The sequence below is a fragment of the Rhincodon typus genome, chromosome 7 (genome assembly GCF_021869965.1).
Source record: "Rhincodon typus isolate 14 chromosome 7, sRhiTyp1.1, whole genome shotgun sequence".
Lineage (NCBI taxonomy): Eukaryota > Metazoa > Chordata > Chondrichthyes > Orectolobiformes > Rhincodontidae > Rhincodon > Rhincodon typus.
Window position 1 is genome coordinate 11,337,509 of NC_063338.1, and position 26,341 is coordinate 11,363,849.

Consider the following 26,341-nt stretch of genomic DNA (forward strand, 5'->3'; position numbering starts at 1 on the left):
TCAGATTTCTTTTTTGCAATCAGCCATAAATTAGATTCCCGCAAACTTGCAGTAAATGGTACTGCAATCAAAAACTTAGTGTGACTGACATTATACATTGGTAATTGCTGTTTGTACCTTATCTGCCCTCGCAGCTGGATTTAGAAAAAAAAAACACAGCACCATTTTGAAGAAAATCCGGGAAATTCTCCCAGTGCCTCGGAAATATTTATTCCTGCACTAGTATCATTAAAAGTCATTACTTAACCATTTAATTCAGTGCCGCATTAATGACTGCTCTTTAAAAGTACTTGATACAAAGAGATGGATAAGAAAACTGAGCTGAACTATCCAAACAAGTCTTTCAGTATACATTACAAATTTCAGACATGCCAGAGCAATTTTAGTAACAGAGTACACACAGCAGTAACACAAGCGTCTTGCATTAAGAGTGATGGTCATTAGCTTCTCTGCCTCCAGTCTTGTGACTACAAGCTTCACCCCAAATCCCTTGATTAACTTATTACCTTATAATTACTCCAATTCATCCATTATCCTCTTGAACATTTTTAAACTGTGTGATCTGAACACCATAGGTCACAGACAAAAGAGTGGCACAGTAAATACTTTGCTATGCCTGAAGTAGGCCAGAGCTCACTTATCTAGATGTTTATCATCTGTCATTACTGACCGGGTAAACCATTCACACACACAAGAGTGCCACAAGACAGGGAAGAAATGAAAATTAAAGATTTATTTAGAGACAATTAAATGCATTTAGGACATCTTTCTCCCTCCTTGTTCATCATCTATGCATGCTAACAAATATTAGCTAAACTCATTAAATTATTTTATATTTTTTTTAAACCAAATTCATGCAACAATCCCAAGGTCTACATATTTCAGGACCCTGATAATGCCAAATATATAGATTGTAGGAAATTCTTAAACACAATCTCCAGATGGGTAAACAGATGAGCCAAGAAGCTATCAAGCTCTGAACAATTCACAGACTTCCATTCAGATTAGTGATCAATATCATTTCACTGCTCCCTTTTGACTCAGGTTTTCTCAGGAGTGTATGGAAGAAGTTAGTACCCAATAATTTTGTTCTAAAACAGTCTTTGCTCCCCAAGTCATCCTCTCTACTCTCAAAAGCAATAGTCCATGCTGTCTTCAATGTCACAGGCATCTGCACATACACAACCCTCAGTTCAGCAGCAAACACAGACAGCAAGTCCCAACTGTGGGGTCCAATTTAATTATGACCCTAAGTCTGCACGTATATACCAAACAGCAAGGATGAGTGCGGCTATGTTTTTATAAAGGATCATCCCTTGCAGGCAAATACACATAACAAACAAGTTCTTCACTCGTCCTGATATATTTCATTAAAAGGAAAGGTGCTTCACACTTTAGGCAGCTAGTTATATTTCCCAACCCCTCTACTGACTCACTTGCTACAAACATTACTTGACCCCGAGCAACCTTGGCAGGATTCTTTCTGACTAGGGTAAGAGATTGCATGGTGTTTTGGCTGTTGAATAATGATGTTAATTTAAACAATCTGGAGGACCAGGTTTACTGATGGCTGCGGCAAGCAATTTTGACATTACTCACATGTCATCCCCACATTTATTTTGACCCACAAGAGCTATGGCTTGTAGAAAGAGGTACTGTAGAAACAGGTTTTACCAAGATATAGTTAAGCAGACCTAGGTCATTTGCCGACACCTTAAATGATGCAGGCAGCATGTGTGCAGGCCCTGCGTCCGCTGATGGCAGTTCTTGAGACCTGCCACTTCTGTTTCCCCCGTATAATGCCATGGAATTAAGGAAATACTGCTCCGTGATGATCTGAACTTCCTCACATTCATTCCATGAATCGGAGCTGGAAGAAGAAAGACATCTTCCTGGGAGAGTCAGCCCCCCCTAAGCAGGGATTCATTGAAATAAATTGCACAAAATACATATACAGAGCAGGCATGTTCTTCAGTGGAACTGTCCTACAATGTGGAATGGAGAATACGTGGATTCAGGTGACAACCACAACTGAAGCTCACCCCATAACACACGAATAAGCAGGGAAAAGCAATTAGATCCAACAGAGTTCACTTCATGCAACACACGATTATTAGTTATTGACTTTCTGCTACCCTAAACATTCACTCTAACAGCTGTAGTTGCAGGGGGTTCTACCTAAAGGATGCACTGCAACAACTCACCATGACCTCTTCAACAGACCTTCTAAGCCCAAGAGTGGCACTGTGGCTCAGTAGTTAGCATTGCTGCCTCACAGCCCCAGGGACCTGGGTTTGATTCCATCCTCAGGCAACTGCCCATGTGGAGTTTGCACATTTCCCCAGTGCTTGAGTGGGTTTCCTCCCACAGTCGAAAGGTGTGCAGGTTAGGTGGATGTGCCATGCTAAGTTGCCCATTGTATCCAGGAATGTGCAGACGAGGTGCATTAGCCGTGGGAAATGCAGGATTACAGGTATAGAGCAGGGGAGGGGTGCCGGGTGGGATGATCTTTGGACAGTCAGTGTTGACTTGATGGGCCGAATGGCCTGTTTCCACGCTGCAGCGAATTTCTGATAATTTCTATGAAGCCCATGACCACTAAGAATGACAAGGGTAGCAGACGCAAGGTCCCCTGCCAGTCAAATGCCATCCTGACTTGGACAATTGTCACGATCATTCCTTTGTCATTACTTGGTTCAAAAGTGTGGAACTCCATACCATGGGGAAAACCTTCACCACACAGCTGTCCCAGGATTGGCAATAAATGCTGACCTTGCTGATGACATGCACTTTTTGAGGCTGATTTTGTTTCAATCAGAGAAACCACACTCTCAGCTGGTTAAGCCAGTCAAAAAAGAATCATCAAACCCAGAAGTCTCCTAGCTTTGCTGAGTTGAAGGCTTTCAGCCATGCCATTGGTAAGAATGTGGTAAGAAAAAAGATGTCCTTCTTCTGGCCATTATCCACACTGAATCATTCTCGAGAATGCACTCAAGAGATATTCTATGAGGTGATGCCTGGGCTCAGCACAAACGGCACAGTCTGCACTGTAGAAATAGGAATGCAGGAAGAGAAGGCGGCCATTCAGCCCATCAAACATGATGCACCATTCCGTTAGATCATGGCTGATTTGTATCTCAATTAGATTAATTTGTCTAACATCATTACTTAAGGTTGGTGTATGGTTCTCAATTTTGAAAATTTCAATTAAACTGAAGCCTCAACAGCTTTTGAGGGGGAAGCAGGGAGGGATGGAGTGGGGATATGGGAGCGGGGGAGGAGGCGGCAACATGGTGGGTTGAGGGGGAGAGGGTGTTCAAAGTTCCCACAACCTATGGCGTGAAGAAGCAATTCATGACATCACTCCAGAATGGCACTAATTATGAGGTTGTCTTCTTGTTCTGAATATCCCCCCACCACAGAAAACAGCTTCCCACTCTCTATCTTATTGACTCCTTCAGTGATCCTAAGTCACTCTTGAACACGCTTTAGTCTTTTAGGATTTTTAAATCTTCTAAATACAGTTAATCAACCGTTCATGTCTGGGAAAGGTGGGACTTGGACCTGGACCTGGACCTGGACCTTTTCGCCAAGACACTATCATCTCGTCACTATTGGTTCACATCAAGGGTTCTTCCTTTTAATCTCCTATATTTGGGATAATACAGGCTTAGTCCATGCAATCTGCTCTGCTAATTTAACCTTTTGTTTTAGCTCCAATGCCTGCTGGCACTTACTGCTTGGCAGAAAGAGAAAACAGGACACCAAAGCAAAGGAAAATTAGCAAAATGTTGTGGTAAATGCTACAAAACAAAAGACACGAGACAGCTATCATTTTTTGACCAACAATGTCAAATCCTGTGCCTGCGAAACATGGTTTAAGATGGAGTCTTTCATCATCTGCACATTTCATAATCCAATTATTTTGAAGGGAGGTATTTTTGTGCAACATGTCCATAAATATGGCTTTATTGGAAGTATTTCTTTCTGCTTTAGTTATGTTCTATTGCTTAACTGACATCATCATCTTTCTGTTTTAATCAAAATGCGTTATGCATGACAGCAGGCTTGTGAAACCTGGCCACATGGTGCAAACAGGTTAGAAGCTTTCTTGACAAAATAATGAACATACTGCTCTGGAGGGCACAGTAATGATACAAAAATAAAATCTTCCTATTTAAACTATCAGTACATAAGTGCAATGGACAACTGCCACATCACTCAGCATCACAGATCCTTACCTGCTCCTTTCACCACCCTATGCAATTAGACTGGTCTTCGTTTTGGATTTCCCCGCCTCCCAAAATGAGCCAAACAAAAAAAAAGTCAGAACAGATCGCTGCAAAATGTTGCTAAGTGTATTTCAAGTTCCAGCGCAACTTCCCAGTCGGCTTCTGCTCCAACTGACTGGTGAATCAGATAGAAAAACAGACTGAAAGGCAGACGCACAGACAGGAGGAAGGAAATGAATGGCCCAAAATCATTCAAGCAATTTTGTACCATAGGACATGCAGCAGATGATATGCACACAGCAAGCTTCCATAGGCAGAGGGTGTCACAATGACCAGTTCAGCTGTTAAGTAGGGAGAACACACTTAACCATCTTTGAAAGGGGCTGTGGGATCTTTTATGCCCATTCAATTAGCAACAGAGACCACCTGCTTACCATTGCAGTCTCCTTTGAAGGAATGGTTCTTCAGGCAGTGCATCTCTTCCCTCGGCAATGGAGAGTCAGACGAGACTTTTCGCTCAAGTCTCTGGAGCTTCTTGAAGATGCAACCTTCTGACTCCGAGATGACAGCACTATTCATTGAACCTTAGCAGGAACAAGTTTTGAAATGGTGGCGTGTTACCTCTCTTCACTAGCTTAACAGAGAGAAAGATTTTCAGCTGCTTACTGAAAATGGAGTCGCAAGTAGACAGAATAGTGAAGGTGGTGTTTGGTACACTTACCTTCATTGGTCAGTGCATTGAGTATAGGATTTGGGAGGTAATGTTTGGACATGAATTAGGCCACTTTTGGAATACTGCATTCAATTCTGTTCTCCCAGTCATAGGAAAGATGTTGTTAAACTTGAAAGGGTTCAGAAAAGATTTACAAGGATGTTGCCAGGGTTGGAGGGTTTGAGCTATAGGGAAAGGCTGGGGCTATTTTCCTTAGAACATCAGAGGCTGAGAAGTGACCTTATAGAAGTTTATAAGGTCATGAGGGGCATTGATAGAGTGAACAGTCAAGGTCCTTTCCCCAGGTAGGGGAGTCCAAAACCAGAGGGCATAGGTTTTAGGTGAGAGAGGGAAAGGTTTAAAAAGGGCCTAAGGGGCAATGTTTTCATGCAGAGGGTGGTGTATGGAATGAACTGTCAGAGGAAGTGGTGGAAGCTGGTACAATTACAACATTTAAAAGGCATCTGGATGGGTATATGAATAGGAAGGGTTTACAGCAATATGGGCCAAGTGCTGGCAAATGGGACTAGATTAATTTAGGATACCTGGTTGGCATGGACAGGTTGCACCAAAGGGTCTGTTGTACATCTCTACGACTATGACTGTGAGTTTGTCGCTTGTTGCGGTGAGTGCTCAGATCTGCCCTGTTCACGGGCACTTTCACTGCGCTTTTAAACAGCTGAACTCCTGACGGCTGTGTAAACAGTTGTATTAGTAGCCAGCTGGAATCTTCCTGCAATGTTACACTGACAGAGGGAAGCAGAACTCGAACAGCTAAAGGACAAAAAAAAATTTTGAAGCACTGTGCAGCACTAAAGAAGCCATTCTCAGACCATCATGCCTGTGCTAGCTCTTTGAAAGAGCAGTCCAGTAAGTCCTATTCCCTTTCTCTTTCCGAATGGCACTGCAAATTTTTTTCATTTTGAGTATATTTCCAAATAGTTTTTTTTCTGAAAGTTAGAATTCCATCTGCTTCCGCCATCCTTGCAAGCAGTACATTCCGGATCATGACAACTCACTGTGTAAAACAAATTCTCATCTCCCATCTGGTTCTTTTGTCAATTGCCTTAAATCTGTGCCCTCTGGTTACCAACCCTTCTGCCAGTTTCTCCTTCCTTACTCACTTCATAAAATCCTTCACCATTCATGGTAAACCAATCACACAAATTACTCACATACTGATGCCACGATTTGGGATGTGCACTTTCAGCAGGCTCGTCCTGAATAGCTCAGTACCATCACCGGTAAGTCTAATAGATCTCATGTCCAATATTAGAATTAATTTCGTGACAGCAGCCCTTTTCCTTTGTTTCCTTCTACAACATAGACTCCTTTGTCTTTTGTCCTTTTGTAAGTTCAAATCCCCAAGACATTCTTTGAAAAAGAAGGGCAAGCTCTGCCATTGTCCTGGCCAACATCATTCCCACCCCAACATCATCTGTGTATATAAAAGAGACGAATTAACTGATCATTCATCTCACACTGCTGATCACGAAACAATACAAACACAAAACAGCTGCCATGTTTACCCACATAACAGCCAGCTCTCTCAAACTAATTGATTTCAGCACGAGTGGACATTGAAGATGTGAGCATTGTAGAATCATCACATTTTTATCGATCCACGCCCTGCTGGAATTAGCCACAGCTAAAACTTCCATCTGAAAATTCTACAATCTGTGCTCTGCTTCTTCCCCTGCCAACCTAATGTAACTACATTTCTTTGTAAACTATTGGATATCAATGTGCCATTACAAACCCATTTCTCAACAGTGAGTGATAGTATTCCATAGATGACATATTTATGGTCCCAACAGAGCTCGAATTACAGATCTGCACAGTGGTTAATCATCTACGTCTGTATTTATATCCAACAGAATTTTCAAGCCTGTTCTTAATCAGATCGTCTTCTGCACCTTTTATTTTAATTAAAAGGAATTAATCGGCATAGTAACAACTACTTTTGATGATAAGAGGCAAGTCATCTTTCACCCACTCACATATACACTGGAAAGTACATACCAAATGGCAGAGTGGGAGCGTAGGAGGGGTGGGGGAGAAGACAGAGGGGAATGGAATAAGGTTTAGAAACAGCAGCCTTGTACACCCGCAGCTGTTCACCACACTATCTCACCCCAAGGAGGAAGCCAAAGTTATCGATTCACCTCACAACTGAGACATACCATCATAACAAACACAAAAAGAAGCCAGGAAAGCACACTGCCACAGGTTCCAACACTGCATGAATTTGAAAGTTTGGATTCCAAAATAATTTCTGATCTCATTTCACATGAACTAATAAAGATAGGTGCAATATATCTAACAGTTCAGTAGGATACACCAGCTGGGCTTAGTTGTGATAAAGTGACTTATGAATATACTCAACTCTTATGATAATGATACCTAACTTTACCTCTCCGCCACTGTTCATTTCAACTGGCTAACGTACAAGGAATAAATTGCATTAACTCGCCATCAAGACCATTGCTTGGATAACACAGGAATTTCACACCTTTGGAACCCGTCTCCTCTCCTTCCTTAAACAGTTTCTCCACATGATGCAAATTACATTCAGAGATGAAAACAGAAATTGCTGGAAAAACTCGGCAGGTCTGGCAGCATCTGTAAAGAGAAATCAGAGTTAACGTTTCAAGTCAAGTGACCCCAAACTTTAACTCTGATTTCTCTCCACGGACGCTGCCAGACCTGCTGAGCTTTTCCAGCAATTTATATTGTTGTCTCTAATTTAAGCATCCGCAGATCTTTTGGTTTTTACACAAAATGTTCAGGCCTTAATTGACCCAGAGCACAGATTCAAACATTACAACTGAACCACCACTTCAACAACATCCTCTTCCTCCTTCTTGGCCCTATTGTGGGTTCAAGTTCCATTCCAGAGATTAAGTATCAAATCTAAGCTGTCACTCCCTCCAATACTACTCAATGAGTACTCATTGAGTCAAAGGTGCCATCGTTTATGTGAGACACTTAACTGAGGCCCATCTGCCCTCTCTGGTGGATAGAGAAGATTCAATGCCAATGTATCCTTCAACTGATTTCGTTAAACACTATCTGACCATTATGTCCTTTGTTTGTGGGATCTTGCTGTGCACAAAATGGATACTACACTATCTACATTACAAGAGTGACAATCATTGTGAAAGTAGTTTGCTAGTTGCAAAATGTGTTCATTACATGCAATTTTCCACTGTCACCGAAACATCTGTCCCATGCTTTAAATCACCTCCAGATTTCAATTCATCCAATTCTTTTCTTGTCAACCTACTGTACGCTTCCCTCAACTAATTCCAATTCATCCCAAAATTTTACAGCATCCTCCATTGCATTCAGTAACCTTTCCTATGCCCTTATACATAATCCCCTACACTTCCAACTTTGGCCTCATTTGAACTCATCCTTTCTCCACTTTATCATCAGTCCTCCAGCAGGAGTGTCCAGAACCAGGGGCCATACAGAGGTACAGAGAGGCTGGTCAGGGGTGGAACAGACTCAATTGGTAAAATGGCATACTTTTTCTCTTGTTCCAACCTCTTCAATCTTGCCTTCACTCAGCACCCTTCTTCCTCTTGCCGCCACTGCTTGACACAGAGATCAGCACTGGGACTGCAACTGTTTGCAATATATATTAATGACTTGGAGGAAGAAAGTAAATGCACTGTAGCCTTAATTTTCAGCCGACACAAAACAGGTTGTAAAGCAGGCTGTGAGAGGGATACAAATAATTTACGGGGGGGATATCGATAGGTTTACTAAGTAGGCAAAAAGTTGGCAAATGGAGTATTAATTGGGAAAATGCAAAGTTGTTCATTTTGGAAGGAAACAAAAGGACAAAGTATTATTTAAATGGAGAAACACTGCAGAAAGCTGCAAGACAGAGAGATTTGTGGGAGTTTAAGAAGGCTTGCACACAGGTGCAGCAGGTAATCTGAAAGGCTAATTGAATGCCGGCCCTTATTTCAAAGGGGTTGGGGCACAAGAGGAGGAAAGTCTTACTGCAACAGTACAAGTTGCTGGTGAGACCACATCTGGACTACTGTATGAACAATTTTAGATCTCATTTCATTGGAAGCAGTTCAGAAGGTTCACTAGGACGATCCCTGGCAAAGGCTAAACAGGTTGGGAATTTACTCACTGGATTAAAAGAAGAGGTGATTTCATTGAATCATATAGGATTCCTAAGGAATTTGACAGGATAAATGCGGAGAGGAGGTTTCCTGTCATGGGAGAGTCTAGGACCGCAGGGCATAAACTCGGAATAACGTGGTGCCAATTTAAGACTGAGATGGGGAGGAATTTCTTCTCTCAAAGGGTTGAGAGTCTTTGAAAAATCCTTGCCACAGACAGCAGTGGGAGCAGGAGACACTAAGGACTGCAGATGCTGAATGTTGGAAAAGCACAGCCGGTCAGACAGCATCCGAGGAGCAGGCAAGTCAATGTTTCGGGCTAAAACCCTTTTTCAAGACTAGAGAAGGGGAGGGGAGCCCAGAAATAAAGAGAGAGCAGGGGATGGGGCAGGGAGAAGAGTAGGTGAGATGGAGATAGGTCGATGCAAGTAGGGGGTTATTGTGGTTGGTCAGCGAGAAGGGTGGAGTGGATAGGTGAGTCAGAAAATGGACAGGTTGGGGGTGGAGAGATTTTGAAGCTGGTGAAGTCAATATTCAGACCCGTGGGCTGTAAGCTCCCAAGGCCAAATATCAGGTGTTGTTCCTCCAGTTCACATTTGGCCTCACTCTGACAGTGAAGGAGGCCAAGGATGGACATGTCACCAGGGGAGCGGGAGGGGGAGTTAAAGTGGATGGCAACCAGAAGATCAGGTTGGTTGCTATGTGTACAGTGCAGATGCTCCACGAACCAGTCCCTAAGTCTTCGTTTGGTCTCCCTGATATAGAGGGGACCACATCCAGAGCAACAGATACAACAGATCAAGTTGGATAAAGTGCAGGTGAATCTCTGCCGGATGTGAAAGGATTGTTTGGGACCTTGGATGGAGGTGAAAGGGGAGGCGTAAGGGCAGGTGTAACACCTTTTGCGGTTGCAGGGAAAGGTGCCGGGTGTGGTGGAGGGATTGGTGGGGAGTCGCGGGGTGAACGGTCCCTGTGGAAAGCAGCCAGGGGTGGGGAGGGAAATATCTTTCTGGTGGTGCGGTCCAATTGTAAGTGGCATAAATGTCGGAGGATGATGCATTGTACTTGCAGGGTGGTGGGGTGGCATGTGAGGACCAAGGGGATTCTATTCTTACTGTTGTGGGGGTGGGGTAAAAGGGTTTGAAGGCAAAAGCGTAGGAAATGGGGGAGATGTGGTTGAGGGCAATCTTAAAAACAGAGGAGGGGAAATGATGGTCTCTAAAGTGGGAGGATATCTGGGATGTTCTGGAGTCGAACGCCTCATCCTGGGAGCAGATGCAGCTGAGGCAGAGGAATTGTGAGTATGTGATAGACTTTTTGCAGGAGGGTGAGTGACAGGAGGTGTAGTTGAGGTAGTTGTGGGAGTCAGTGGGTTTGAAACAGCGAGTCAGTTACCAGAGATGGAGACGGAGGGTCCAGGAAGGGGAGGGGCATGTCAGAAATGGTCCAGGTGAATTTGAGGGTGGGGTGAAAGGTGTTGGTGAAGTTGATGAACTATTCGAGCTCCTCATGGGGGCACGAGGCCACACTGACACAGTCATCAATACAGCGGAGAAAGAGGTGAGGGATGGTGCTGGTGTAGTTGCAGAAGGGGGATCTGTTCCATAAATCCTACAAAGAGGCAGGCATTGCTCGGGCCCATGCGGGTGCCCATCGCCACCCCTTTGGTTTGTCAGAAGTGGGAGGAATCAATGGGAAAATTGTTGAGGGCGAGGACCAGTTCCGCCAAGTGAATGAGAGCGTCAGTGGAGGGGGACTGGGTGGGCCTACGGGAGAGGAAGAAGCAGAGAGCTTTTAGGCCATCTTCATGTGGGATGAAGTGTACAGCGACTGAACATCCAATGGTGAAGGTGAGGTGTTGGGGGCCGGGTAATTGAAAGCTCTGGAAAAAGGTGGAGGGCATGGGTTGTGTCCAAAATGTAGGTGGGGAGTTCCTGGATCAAAAAGGAAAGAACAATGTTGAGGTAGGAGGAGATGAGCTCGGTGCAACAGGAGCAGGCAGAGACAACATGTCAACCGGGGCAGTCAAGTTTATTGGTCATGGGTAAGAGATGGAAACAGGCAGTGCAGTGTCGGGGAACTATCAGGTTGGAAGCTGTGGACGGGAGGTCTCCTGAGGTGATGAGGTTATTGATGGTCTAGGAGATGATGGTTTGGCGATTAGGGGTGCGGTCGTGATCGAGGAGACAGTAGGAGGAGATGTCAGAGAGTTGGCATCCGGCCTCAGCGATGCAGAGGTCAGTTTACCATACTACCACCTCGCACCCCACCACACCTCACCCCGTCAGCAGGTTTAATGGTGAGGTTGGGGTTGGAGCAAAAGGAGCGGAGGACCACATGTTCCAAAGGGAAGAGGTTGGAATAAGTAAAGGGGGTGGGAGGCAGGGGTGGGGGGGGTGGTGGGGGTGGTGGGGGTGGTGGTGGTGGTGGTGGAGAGATTCAAACGATTGATGTCACGGCAGCAGTTTGAAAGGAAGAGATCGAGGGAGGGCAGGAGGCCAGAGAGGACTGCAGTGGGAGCACAGTCCTTGCCAATACTTAAGTTTGAGCTAGTTAGATTTTTGATGAGTAGGGGAATCAAGGGTTGTGGGGAAAGGGTAGAAAAGTTGGATCAGAAACTAAACAAAAACCAAAAGAACTGCAGATGCTGTAAATCAGAAACGGAAACAGAAGTTGCTGGAAAAGCTCAGCAGGTCTGGTAGCAGCTGTGGAGAGAAATCAGAGATAACATGTCGGGTCGAGTTCTGAGGAAGGGTCACCAGACCTGAAACATTAACTTTGATTTCTCTCCACAAGTACTACCAGACCTGCTGAGCTTTTCCAGCAATTTCTGTTTTTGTTTGGATCACACTCTCTCCTATTGAATGGCAGAACAGGCTAGAGGTGTTTAATGGCCTTCTCCTATTCCTATTTGTAATGCTAAATAGCCCTTCATAAACTAAAAACGGCCATGTTAATTGTATGATGTATCTGCAAGAAACATCTTTATTAAAACCATTCAAACCACATACAGCCTCCACCACTCCCTTTCGTACGAGGCACAACAGTCCTTTTTGGAAGCTCTCAAACATTAGGTACCTGACAAATGAGAAAGGGAAGGCATTTCAGAGCATCTGAAGCAAAAAAAACACAATTGCAAGGCTGGTAGATCGAAAAGAAAGCCTTTTTGATACATTTCACAAATTATACAGCAGCAAAGTGGATATTTACACCCACAGAGTATATACACATCAATGCACCAGAAAAAAAAATGGAAATTAGGAAACTGTTTCTATTGAGAAAATAACTCAAAAATTCTAATGTACAACATGTTGACACTGAGGAAAACATTAAGAAATTACATGTTATTCAAAAAAAAAGAATTGCAGAGTGTGTTTTGGCAAAACGTGTTTAACTGAAGACCCATTTATTTCCATGTACAGCATTTATTGACTTACAATGAAATGTTATTTGTACAACAATCAAAGTTTCAAGTTTTCAACCAAAAACATGTACTTAGGAAGTTGATGGCTGTAATAGGAGAGTTAGTTCAATAGTTCACGAATAATGATTTCATAATTTTTTAAACTTCAACGAAAAACATTTCAACTAAAGGTATGACATGGGGCATGCCTCAATAGAAGCCAAAAACATGTCTCAAAGTGGCATGTGTGACCACATGCAGCTCTAAAATAAGCATGAAATATAATCAGACCAATTATAACTCTGGAAAAAGAGAGAATTTTGATGTACATTTTTTTTAAAAAATCTATTCCAGTGACCTGTGTCATGTTCATCTTTTGTCTTGGATTACAATCTGGTAAGACTTACATCTATCATAACTGCTGTTCAACAACTGAGTGCTCTACAGATATGCTGTATCTGTTCTCTTCACTCATCCTCCACCTGATCTTAATCTCTCTGCTCCACCTCCTTCCCACATTGGAACCTTGGGTTTAATATAGCTTTCTTGCTCTTGCCTATGTCAATGAAGACATTCCTTAGTCAGATGGAGGCATCTGGCAAAGGTCTGAACAAAATCTGTCAGGTGTGTCCAAGTGTTGTGGAGCTCTCAATCTTTTTTGGGGGGGTGGTGGATAGCATATGGAAATTACAAAACAGGAATTTCCTTTGCTTTCTATTCATTAGAAGGATCTACATTTTTTGGTTGAATACAGTCCAAGAGGTTTTACTGTGTGAGCTTGGAACTTGTTCCCACAATCCTCTCATTGGACAGCTGACATATACATCTTCAAATTGGTCCAATTATCCATGCCAACTGGATTATTAATTACCTGTATATCAAAACAACCCTTGTCTCTATCTGCAATATTTTTATAATTGAAAGATGGAAGTGGTCCAATCCACCATTTTTAAAGCCGTAATGATTTTACTTTAGGGTTGCTCAGTACTTTCCGGTCACAAAGACAGAGAGTTGAGAACTTTCCCTCCACTAGAGTAGTCAGGCTACGTATTTTTCCACACTTAGTAAACAGTGGAATGTCACTTGGGTGATCATCCTTCCTTTTGGAACTGCATCTTCCACTGCTTGGTATCTTTCGCAACAGATCATGAATTTCCAACGTGGAGCAATATCAATACAATTCGATATTCTATCACACTACTGCATCAACAATTCACTGGCCTGCACTGATGAGCAGGTTTCATATTTTAATTGATTCTAGGATTCTGTTTCCAAATTCCTCCATGGCCTCATCCCTTCCTTTCTCAGTCACCTCCTGCAATCCTGGTACTCTGAAATCTCAATGCTCCTCCAATGTGTATTTCCAATTTTCAATAACCTCCTGTTGGAATTCCCTCCTTATACTTCTCCAACTAGCTTTTTACTTTACGATGTTCCTTAAAACTGAGCTATTTCACCCAGCTTCTGGTCACCTGTTCTAACATTCCCTTACATGGCTCAAAAATGTCAAATCTTGCTTGACAATCCTCCTGTGAAACACCTGGAGACGTACATTATATGCACTACATAACTGCAAGAGCTTTTGCTGTTGCTAACTGGAAATCTACCTGTCCAACAATGGATTTTCAATCATGAGAGAAGTAATAACAACCTCAGCTCATTTCAGCTTCTTGTTGGAAATAGCACAAACCTTAGTTCACACGAGGGTTCATTTCGGCAGCCAGTCATCTGTGATACATTTACATAGTGAGCTTATTGATTTGTTTTCTTAAACTGAACACATCTAAGGTCATACTGTTCACTGGAGTAGAACACCATAAAGAAAACATTGCTAACAACATTCAATAAGATTTTCCATTCAGTCTCTTCTTTTTTCCTTCAAGAATGTGTCGTATTTATTCCTAACTCAAATATAAAACGATTTACTCCGTCATAATTTATTTTTGCAACCTTCCTTATTTTCTCCATGACATGGTATTTACAGCACTTTTCAGTTAAGTGGGTCTGAATCCTGGAGGCTAGAAGAGAAATCTGGAGGGTTTACAACTCTCTCCCCAACTGCTACCCTAACTCATAAGAAGAAAATGCAAATCAGATCACTTGGACATTCCCAACCTCAGCCCAACATCACATGATTCATGAATCGATTGGGACGTCATGTTCAGGTTGTACAGGACATTGGTGAGGCAACTTCTGAAGTGCTTTGTACAGTTCTAGTTGCCCTGTCACAGAAAGGATATCATTAAACTGGAGAGGGTTCAGAAAAGATTTACCAAAACGCTGCCAGGAATGGACAGTTGGAGTTATAAAACTTGGAACGATACATTGAGGTTGCACAGGACGTCAATGAGGCCACTTTTGGAGTGCTGTGTAGAGTTCCCGTCATCATGTTACAGGAAGGATATTATTAAACTGGAGAGGGTTCAGAAAATATATAACAGGATGTTGCTGGAAATGGAGGGTTTGAGTTATAAGGAGAGGCTGGATAGGCTGGGACATTTTGGAGTGTAAGAGGTTGAGGGGTGACGTATAGAGGTTTATAAAATCATGAGGGGCATAGTTAAGGTGAATAGCAATGGTCTTTTCCCTAAGGTGGAGGAAGTTCGAAACTAGGGGGCATATTTTTTCAGGTCAGAGGAGAAAGATTGAAAAAGAATATGAGGGACAACTTTTTTTTTTACACAGAGAGGGTTAGTGTGTGTAATGAACTGCCAGTGGAAGTGATGAATGCAGGTACAGTTACAATGTTTAAAAAATCAGTTGGATAAGTAGATGAATAGGAAAGGTTTGGAGGGATATGGTCCAAACGCAGACAGGTGTGACTAGTTTAATTTGGGAACATGGTCAACATGGACGAGTTGGACTCGAGGGTCTGTTTCCACGCTACATGACTTTGATACAATGACTACAGCCCATATGTCCAATTGTCCAATTGGGGTGGTACGGTGGCTCAGTGGTTAGGGACTGGGGCCTCACAGCGCTGCGGCAGAGTTCAATTCCAGCCTTGGGCGACTGTTGTGTGGAGTTTCCACATTCTCCCAGTGTCTTCGGGGGTTTCCTCTGAGTGCTCCCGGTTTCCAACCACAGTCCAAAGATGCGCAGGCAAGATGGATCGGCCATGCTAAAAGTTGCCCCGTCGTGCCCAGGGATGTGCAGGTTAGGTGGATTAGCCATGGTTATAAAAAAAACCCCATGCAGTGTTGCAGGGATCAGGTGGAGGGGTGGTTCCAGGTAGGATGCTCTTTGGAAGGTCGGTGCAGACTCGATGGACCAAATAGCCTCTTCCTACACTGTAGGGATTCAATGATACCATCACAACTTGTCTAACATTGATCTGATGCCATTAAAGCAGATAATATGATTGTACCAATCATCTTTTCTGTTCATTCTCAATGCATGGGTGCCACTGCTTAGGACACTTACTGGCCCGCTCCCAACACTAAAATATGGTATGTTTGGAATTGAAACTAATACGCTTAATGTTCCTTCAACTTTACTCACAGAATTTTCACATTGTGCTCCCAAACCAGTCTCTCCTAAACACGAACAGTGGGTCTCTTGGCTGGAAGATTGAAATTTAAGATCAAACCCATTGTGCTCAAAGTAAGGCTGGTGCTGGAATTGGATACGATTTAAAAGCAATGTATGGATTACAGCTATTAAAACAAACACTGAATAAAGGTACTAAAAACCCATAAAGAAAAAGTAGATATTCAATTGTTCACTAATTAACGCTGAACATTTTCACTCGTTGGCCCTCATAGACAGTCAAGAGGTCAGTTCTCACTTGCACAGAAAATAATGTGAGCTTTAATTTGCTGTTTCCTTCTTATTCATCAGTTGCCTTGTGTTTTCTTTACATAGATAAACCAAGTGCTCAGCAGAGATTGCGAACCATTAAATCGACCCAGATACTCCTCGTTTTCTCTCTCTATTATCAAACATAGAAATGTTTGTCAAGGATTGTGGAGTCACACATAGGATGCTAAGTTTCCTTCCCTAAAGGACAATAGTGAAGCAGTTAGGTTTTTGCACAATCCAGTTTTCAGGGCACCCCGTTATTGATGGTAGCTTTTCATTCCAAATATTTAATAAAATAATTGAATTTGATTCCATAGTGGCTCTGCTGATATTTGAACTTGTGTCTCCATACATTAATGAGGCCTCTGGACTGACAGTTCAGTGATGAACGATTGCAAATTACCAGGCACGTTATCCTGAAATTTCTGATTTTACAAACAGGGATGTGACTGAAAATACGTTTGGAGTCCACAAATGCCAAATACCTGGAATACTGTGCGCAATTTTGGTCTCCTTTTCTGAGGAAGGATGGTCTTGCTCTCAAGGGAGTGCAGCGAAGGTTTACCAGGCTGATTCCGGGGATGGCGAGGAGAAATTGACTAGGTTGGGATTGTTTTTGCTGGAGTTCAGAAGAATGAGGGAGGACCTCATAGAGACTTATAAAATTCTAATAGGACTGGACAGGGTAGATGCAGGGAGGATGTTCCCGAACTTGGGTATGTCCAGAACCAAGGGGTCACAGTATGAGGATTCGGGGCAGGCGATTTAGGACAGAGATGAGGAGACATTTCTTCACCCAAAGTGTGGCAAGCCTGTGGAATTCATTACCACAGGAAGTAGTTGATGCCAAGACATTGAATGTATTCAAGGGGCAACTAGATATAGCACCTGGGGGTAATGGATTCAAAGGGTTATGGGAAGAAAGCAGGATTAGGCTATTGAATTGGAAGATTAGACATGATCGGGCAGAATGGCAGAGCAGGCTCGAAGGGCCAAATGTCCTCCTCCTGCTCCTATCTTTTATGTTTCTACAACAGATAATGAACAAATTGGAAGGAATGAACCACATTTCTTTTTTTCTCGTTCCAACTTCCACTCCTCCTCCACTGAACATGGCTATCCTGACTACAGCATGGTCCAACAGGAACAATCTCTGGTGCTATTAACAAGTAGCCACTGTTCAGGTTTGGGCCTGACTATCAAAAGGACTTGCAAGTGCACGATTGTACTGTGGTAACGTCATTGAACTGGCAATCCAGAGGTCTCATTAATGTATGGAGACACATGTTCAAATCCCATCAGAGCCACTGGGGAATTCAAATTCAAATTATTTTATTAAATATTCGGAATAAAAAGCTACCGTCAGTAATGGGGTGACATGAAAACTGGATTGTACAAAAACCTAACTGGTTCACTATTGTCCTTTAGGGAAGGAAACTCAGCATCCTATGCGCAGCTCCACAATCCTTGACAATATGGTTGACGCTTAACTGGCCTTGGTCACACTCACACAATGTGGATTTGTATGTATCTGAGATGAATATCGACCTTAAAACAGCATGGAGAATGGATACATTGCTTTCAAAACAAAATGGAGTTGACAGGTCAGATAACCTTTACTCTTTTTTCTGTCAGGGATTGGTTAGCTCAGTTGGCTGCATGGCTGGTTTGTGATGCAGAGTGATGCCAACGGCATAGGTTCAATTGCCGCACTGTCTGAGGCTACCATGAAGGATTCTCCTTCTCAGCCTCTTCCCTTGTCTGAGGTGTGGGAACCATCAGGTTAAATCACCATCAATCATCTCTCTCTATTGACAGAGCCAGCCCTATGGCCTGGTGAGACAGTGGCGACTTTACCTTTATTTAGGGCCCAGGAAGATATCAGGCATTCCCGGACAAGACATTGAAATGCAGATGAATTTTTACAACATTTCATTGAGAAGGCCTCAAAGGCAACAAAATTTTCCTGTGAATTAGTGCCTACCACTGTCTAAACAGTTGGAGAAACTTGTTCACAATGGACTTGCAGATTTAGTGGCTTTGGATCGGAGACGCAAAGAATGGGAGAAGAATCCCACTTTATCGCGAGGATATGTATATGGCTGAAGATCTAACACTACTGTGTCAATGGCCAAGCTGACGGAAAACATTTGAAAGGACAGACAATGGTCACATGATGTAAACTAGCTCGGTCCCTGATGAAGGAGATTTTAATAAAATGCATTTTGGAAACGAGGAGGCAGAGTTCCAGACCAGCAAAGGAACAAGATCCTGCCTAACATGTATCAGGAGGCAGATAATTCAGAGCTGGCCTTTAACGAACTAATGCAGGAACCAAACCAAGTTTTTACTGCATGGATTCAACTGCACCTCGACTCCAGCATTCCTGCTGCTGCCAGAATGTACCACTTCAAATCCATCCTAATAAACCTCCCACCATTGTTTCTTTCAGTGGGCCAGCATCATTGGCTAGTAACACTTCAAACCTTATTTCAAAAGGAAGCCAGCTTGACAGTGAATTTTTCAGACTTTCAATATTTAAGTGCATGCTACAATCTTTTTCTATCACTGTGTGTATGAATGTACACACACGAAAGCAAATGCTGTTATGAAACACTTGTAAAAGAATGGTTCTTTTTTTTTAAATCTCATAAGAAAATTTGCAACCTATCTATGCTTGAGAGTTCTGGCATTCACATTGTTAACAATGGCTAATTTCAGTCAGTGGGAAGAGAGCAAATTAACCCACCATCTCTGTCTTAACCACAATTCCTCTGAAATTACCTCAGTAGTCACTCAATTGTATCAAAACTCTTACGAAAAACTATACTCCACATGAACTGCAGTGGTTCAATGAGGTGGCTCATCACCACCAATTCAAGGGCAAAAAGGGAGCGGCTCAGTGGTTAGCACTGCTGCTTTACAGCGCCAGGGACCCAGGTTCAATTCCACCCTCCGGCAACTGTCTGTGTGGAGTTTGCACATTCTCCCTGCGTGGGTTTCCTACGGGTGCTCCGGTTTCCTCCCACAGTCCAAAGACGCGCAGGTTAGGTGAAGTGGCCATGCTAAATTGTCCATAGTGTTTAGGGATGTGTAGATTAGGTGGATTATGGGGCTTGGGTCTGGGTGGGATGTTGTGAGGGTCGTGTGCGCTTGTATCCACACTGTAGGGATTCTATGATCTATGAAATGTTCACTGGGCCAGCAATGCCCATGTTCTATGATTTAATACACAAAAGAGCTGTACAGGTCATAAATTGAGAGTCTGAACCGGACTCATCCAAGTTCAAAGACCCAGTAGAGATTACTGGTTAACTATTAGAAGCAGGAACCCAGGACAATCTCTTCCCAACCCACCTTCCCAAATGTATAAATGCTAAAACAAATTGTAATGGGCTAACACTGGCCCTGCCCAAAATCAGCTAAACTTGGTTCACTCCAGGGAGTAAACATGGCACATTGTAGCTTGTAGGAAGGTCGAGCACCTCACTGTTCTTGCATTTATTCAGGGACTCAGCGGGTCACTATGTAGACCATGCAGCCCAACTCAGTCTAAGGATGAGCTGCAACTCCCTGTTAGAATAAAATTAGTAGTCACACAACACCAGGTTATAGTCCAACAGGTCCATTTGAAATCACAAGCTTTCGGAGGTGAAGTGAGAGACAAGCACACAGAACACAGAATTTATGTGCAGAGAGGGATCAAAAGACTATACAAATGGGGTGATTGCTGTGCCAAATAATAAGGCCCTGCAGGTGATCCAAAGTGTTAGATGGTATGAGCAAAGTGTCAACAGCTGAATAACAAGTAAAAGGATGACCTATAATCCGATTAAATGAGGCAGAGAGATAATTAGACAAAAAAATTAAAAATAAAGGTGGTGCTGTAAACAAACTAAATGACTGGAGTAACATGGTAGGTAAAAGAGTCACATGTCGAGGGTCTAACCAAAAGTAATAAATAATCCAAAACTGTACAATCTAATTAAGGTCGAGAGGTCATAACAATTTATCAAGGTGATGGTGACAAAACAGGACAGTAAGGAAGATTTTACAGATACAGAACAGTGCGGCGAGGTCACATGTAGCTCGACATGAACCCAAGATCACGATTGAGGCCATCTTCATGGGTACGGAACTTGGTTATCAGTTTCTGCTCGGCAGTTCTGAATTGTTGTGTACATTGAGGGCCGCTTTGGAGGACACTTACCCAAAGATCAGAGGCTGAATGTCCTTGACTGCTGAAGTGTACCCCAACTGGGAGGGAACATTCCTGTTTGGCGATTGTTGCATGGTGTCCATTCATCCGTTGTCATAGCGTCTGCATGGTCTCGCCAATATACCGTGCCTCGGGGCATCCTTGCAGCGCACGAGATGGACAACATTGGCCGAATCACATGACTACCTGCCATGCACATGGTGGGAGGTGTTCCCACGTGTGATGGTAGTATCCATGTCGATGACCTGACATGTCTTGCAGAGGTTGCCATGGCAGGGTTGTGTGGTGTTGTGTTTGATGATCTGCTGAAGGCTGGGCAGATGGTCTGTTTAGGGTTTGGCGGTTGGTTGAAGGCTACGAAGAACATGGTGTAGTCTCTCTGCTCCGGGGAAGTACTGGACAATGAAGGGTACTCTATTGGTCATATCCTGGGTCTGTCTTCTGAGGAGGACGTTGCGGTTTCTCACTGTGGCACGTCAGAACTGGCGATGGAAGAGTTGAGCATCATATCCCATTCTTGTGAGGGCGTCCTTCAAAATCTTTAGGTGTCCATCGTGTTCTTCTTCATCAGAGCAGATCCTGTGTATGCGCAGGGCTTGTACATTGGAGATGGCTTCTTTAACATTATCCATGGGCTTGCAGTAGAGTGAGGTACTGGAGTATCCGTCCTTGGCGAAGATGCGTGTGTCCAAGAATGAGACGGATTCTGAAGAGTAGTCCAAGGTAAGTCTGATGGTGGGACGAAACTTGTTGTTATTGCTATGTAGTTGTTTCAGTGATTCCTCGCCATGAGTCCAAAGGGAGAAAATGTTGTCAATGTATCTGGTGTATAGCATTGGTCGGAGGTCCTGCACAGTGAAGAAGTCTGGCTCAAACTTGCGCATGAAAATGTTGGCATATTGGGGCTTGGTCCCCATAGCTGTTCCGTGTGTCTGGATAAAGAACTGGTTGTTGAATGTGAAGATGTTGTGATCGAGGATGAGGCGGATGAGTTGTAGGATGGTATCTGGAAATTGGCAGTTGTTGGTATTGAGTACTAAGGCTGTTGCAGCAATGTTGTCATCGTGGGGGATGCTGGTGTAGCGTGCTGAAACATGCATTATGACGAGGCATGTTCCTGGTTCAACTGGTCCGTGGGTGCTGAGTTTCAGTAAGAAATCTATAGTATTTTGACAGAAGCTGGGGGTACCTTGTACAATGGGTTTCAAGATGCCCTCGACATAGCCAGAGAGATCCTCACACAGGGTCCCATTGCCTGATACAGTGGGACATGCAGGTGTGTTGGCTTTGTGTACCTTCAGAAGGCAGTACAAGGCTCCCATGCGGGAAATATGCGAGATGAGAGCATAGGATGCTCTGAAGGTCTGGATCAAAGGTCTTGATCAGTCTGTTCAGTTGATGGGTGTGTTCTTTGATCAGATCGGCAGGTAGTTGTCTGTAGTGTTCCTGCTTGTTCAGCTGTCGGTAAGCTTCTTTGTAGTAGTCTGTTCTATTCTGTATGACAATGGCTCCTCCTTTGTCTGCCAGTTTGATGACAATGTTGCAATTGGTCTTGAGAGCACAGGTGGTGGCGTGTTGTGCCTGGGTGACATTCTGCACTATCATGTGAGCGCGCCTGGTGAATCTGGCGTTAATGCATCTCCTCACAGCTTCAGCATACACGTCGGGCCTAGGGCAGCAGCCTTCTGGAGGGGTCCAATTTGACTCTTTCTTCTTTCGTCGCTGCACCACGGATCTTTCTATCACCTGTTCCAGTTCGTTGGTTGTCTCAATGGGCTCGCTGCTGACATCTTGAGGTTTGTGGAAGAATTCCCGGAGCCTCATTCGATATCAACAAGTTTCATCCCATTATCAGACTTACCATTAGACTACTCTTCAAAAGTCAGTCTCATTCTTGGACGCACGCATCTCCATCAAGGACGGACACCTCAGTATCTCACTCTAGTGCAAGCCCACAGAGAGCCTCATGACGCTGCACTTCTCTAGCTTCCACCCTAAACATGTTAAAGAAACCATCATCCCCGATGGACAAGCTCTGCGCATACACGGGATCTGCTCTGACAAAGAGGAACGTGACGGACACCTACAGACGCTGAAGGATGCCCTCATAAGAATGAGATACGATGCTCAACTCATCGATCGCCAGTTCCGACATGCCACAGCAAAAAACTGTAATGTCCTCCTCAGAAAACAGACACCAGATACGACTGATAGAGTTGTCCAGTACTTCCCCGGAGCACAGAAAGTACACCACCTTCTTCACAGCCTTCAACATGTCATTGATGACCATGACATCTCGCCAAGATCATCCCTACGCCTCCGACTTCTCACCTTTAAACAACCACCAATCCTTAAATCAGACCATCGTTTGAAGCAAACTACCCAGCCTTCAGCAGAAAAATCGACCACAACACCACACAACCCTGCCACGGCAACCTCTGCAACATGTGTCAGATCATCGACATGGATACAACCATTACACACGGGAATACCAGCCACTACATTCACGGCAGATACTCGTGATTCGGCCAATGTTGTCTACTTCATATGCTGCAGGCAAGGATGCCCCGAGGCATGGTATATTGGTGAGACCATGCAGACGCTACGACAACAGACACTGACACAACAATCGCCAGACAGGAATGTTGCTTCCCAGTTGGGGAACACTTCAGCAGTCGAGGACATTCAGCTTCCGATCTTCGGGTAAGTGTTTGCTAAAGCAGCCTCTGACATACGCAACAATGTAGAATTGCTGAGCAGAAACTAATAACCAAGTTCCATACCCATGAAGATGGCCCCAGTCATGATCTTGGGTTCATGTCGCGCTATATGTGGCCCCACCACACTCTTCTGTATCTGTGAAATCTTCCTCACTATCTTGTTTTGTCACCATCGCCTGGATAAATTGTTATGATCTCTCTACCTTAATTAGTTTGTACAGTTTTGGATTACTTATTACTTTGGTTAGACCCTCGACATGCGACTCTTTTACCTATCATGTTATTCCAGTCATTTGGTTTGTCTACAGCACCACCTTATTTTTAATTTTTTTGTCTAATTATCTCTCTGCCTCAGTTAACCAGATTATAGGTCATCCTTTTGCTTGTTAATCAGCTGTTGTCACTTTATTCACACCATCTAACACTTTGGATCACCTACAGGGCCTTATTATTCAGCACTCCACTCAAACCATTTGTATGGTCTTTTGATCTCTCTGCCCTTGATCTCTCTCTGCCTCTAAATTCTAATGTTCTGTGCGCTTCTTTCTCACTTCACCTGAGGGTACACTCCGATAACTCATGATTTCAAATAAACCTGTTGGACTACAACCTGATGTTGTGTGACTTCTGACTTTGTCCACCCCAGGCCAACGCTGACACCTCCTCATCAGAATAAAATTGTCCTTGAGAAATACAGTAACAGTGGCAGAAAACATCAGCATGTTTACTCATTCCTGTTTTAAACTAATGCAGGGAATCACATCAATGGCACAAGTAAGTTCAAACAAATTAGTTGTTCCGAAAGCAGGTGCACAGCATCACAGGTTCAGTACCATGAACTCACTGATCTTAACAGAGGGAAATGGAAGCTTCAAGAGTTGACTTCAACATGGTTCCAAAGTCACCGAGATCCTAAGAAGATATTGTCTGTTGATTATAATTGACATAAGCTCACAAAATGAGAAAAATCTATCTGGAGAAGGAAACACACACTTACACTCTAACGCACGTCTCACGCTGTATACACACACACACACACACACACACAAACGTGTGTAAAAAGGTTTAGCTCAGCTCAACAAGTCTATGGGACTAGTTTTGAAACTCAGCCGGAATGAATAGACAAGTGCCAGCTAACGTGAATTCCAACAACTTCACTCCCGCAAACAGAAGCAACATTTACTCACTGCCTTTCAGTGCAGACGGCGTGACTTCGATTTCCCCTACGATGGGCTGAAAAGCCGCAAGTTGAGCAGCCAGCTCGCTCTCGAAGGTGTCAGGACTCTGCCTGTCCATCAGGCTGCCATTGGCCACTTCGTCTGCACGGTGTGTCTCTTGCTCTTCATACACAGCGACAAGCTGTGGGACAAGCAAACAAAAGGCTGAAGGACATTAGCATGCACATTAATGTTAACCCAACAATTTAAATTTACATAGCACTTCTAAGTGTTTAAGTTCAAAGTCCAGCAAGCTGACACATTTGATGGCCATCTCCAGGCCAATTTGTGCAGCTTCCAAACTGACTGCATGCAACTCCTGATTTCTTTCAGAACTAAATGCTTCCCGAGTAAGTAGCACGAAAAAAATGGAAGGATAGTCAGGAACTGACTTGATGTGTGTATTAAGGTTGTTCCTTTTATAATCATGTTGGTAGGGTCTGTCAGCAAATGAAGATACAGCTCTCACTTGAGGCTGAGAGTGAGTGAGAGCATAAGTGAGTGACAGCCAAATGTGTGATAGCCAAAGAGCAAGCAAGAGTAAGAGAAAAACGTAAAGCAATAGTATCAAAGAAGGGACCAGGGTAAGAGGTTGAGGGGGAGCAGAGGAAGTGGGAAAGGAGGATGTGTGGAAGAAGGTGAGAGGCAGTGGGGATGCAGAGAAGACAGTGGGAGAAAGAGTGAAAATGGGAAGAGAGGAGGGGAGAGATCTAGTAGATTGGAGAGAGTTGAGCATTTTGCAGTGCTGGTTCTCTGCTGGGGACGTGTAAATGAAGTGTCTTCAATTTGGTAGTTAACAGTTGAAGCTACATCCGCTTTTGGCCCAGTACAGGAGGGGGATGGGGAGGGATGGAACAAAGAGTGCAAGACTGAAAAAGAAGAAACAATCATACTTTAAATTACTTGTTGGGGGTCAGTTAGCGGAGTTGGCTGGATGGCTGGTTTGCAATACAGTGACACGAACACAGCATGGGTTCAATTCCCGCACCAGCTGCAGTTAACATGCACGTCTCGACTCCTCAATCTGACCCTTCACTAGAGTTCTGGTGGCCCTCAGGTTAAACCACCACCACCAGTCATCTCTTTCTAATGACAGAGCAGCCCTATGAGGGCATGGAAATTTCACCTTTACGTATAAATGACTTAAATCATAATATTTGGGTACAGAATTTAAAAAAACAATAGAATTTCCATCTGAACAGCCATCTGTATAAGCCCCATATCATTAGTACATACAAAAAAGCAGTTTGCCTCATGCTGCAACTACAGTAATCAGTTCTCCTTGGGTTGAACTCTGTCTGGAGGGAGAACACTACTGGGTTAATGCTTAAGGACTGTGGGAACAAACTTCATTCATGAGAAGCCCATCAAATAGTCAAAAGGTAAAAAAAAACAGTTCAAGAACCCTGAACTCTAACAGTGTTCACACAACAACCTATCCAGGTGTAATTTCAAAGCAATGTTCTGCCTGTTTTGTCCATGTTCATTTTAAATTCAATCTTTCCATGCTGCAGGATAATTTTCAATGTTGGGGTTTGACACTAAAATCTACCAAGGAGTTGCACAAGAATAGACCTCAAATCGATTCTTGCCCAGTTTCTCCCACCTTTTCTCTTTTCTCTTTCATTTCACAATAATTGTAGAGTGCAATTCATTTTTTTTTTTAACAAAAGAGCCATAATTGTATGTTCTTCATGAAGTACACTTTGATAGGTGATTTCCAAAACAGAACTCAAAAGATGATCAGAGATAGTAGGAACTGCTGATGCTGGAGAATCTGAGACAACAACGTGTAGAGCTGGTTGAACACAGCAGGCCAAGCAGCATCATAGGAGCAGGCAAGCCGACGTTTCGGGTCTAGACCCTTCTTCAAAAATGGGGGAGGGGAAGGG

At 43.5% G+C, this 26,341-nt stretch overlaps 1 protein-coding gene across 1 annotated transcript in view; it reads right to left on the reverse strand.

The window, feature by feature from the left end:
• Window positions 1-26,341, reverse strand: part of LOC109932140 (partitioning defective 3 homolog B) — an 851,675-nt gene that overhangs the window by 590,109 nt on the left and 235,225 nt on the right. The window contains exon 2 of the mRNA XM_048599077.1: window positions 24,420-24,591. Coding sequence (XP_048455034.1) covers window positions 24,420-24,591 — 172 coding nt within the window. The remainder of the gene's footprint in view (window positions 1-24,419; window positions 24,592-26,341) is intronic.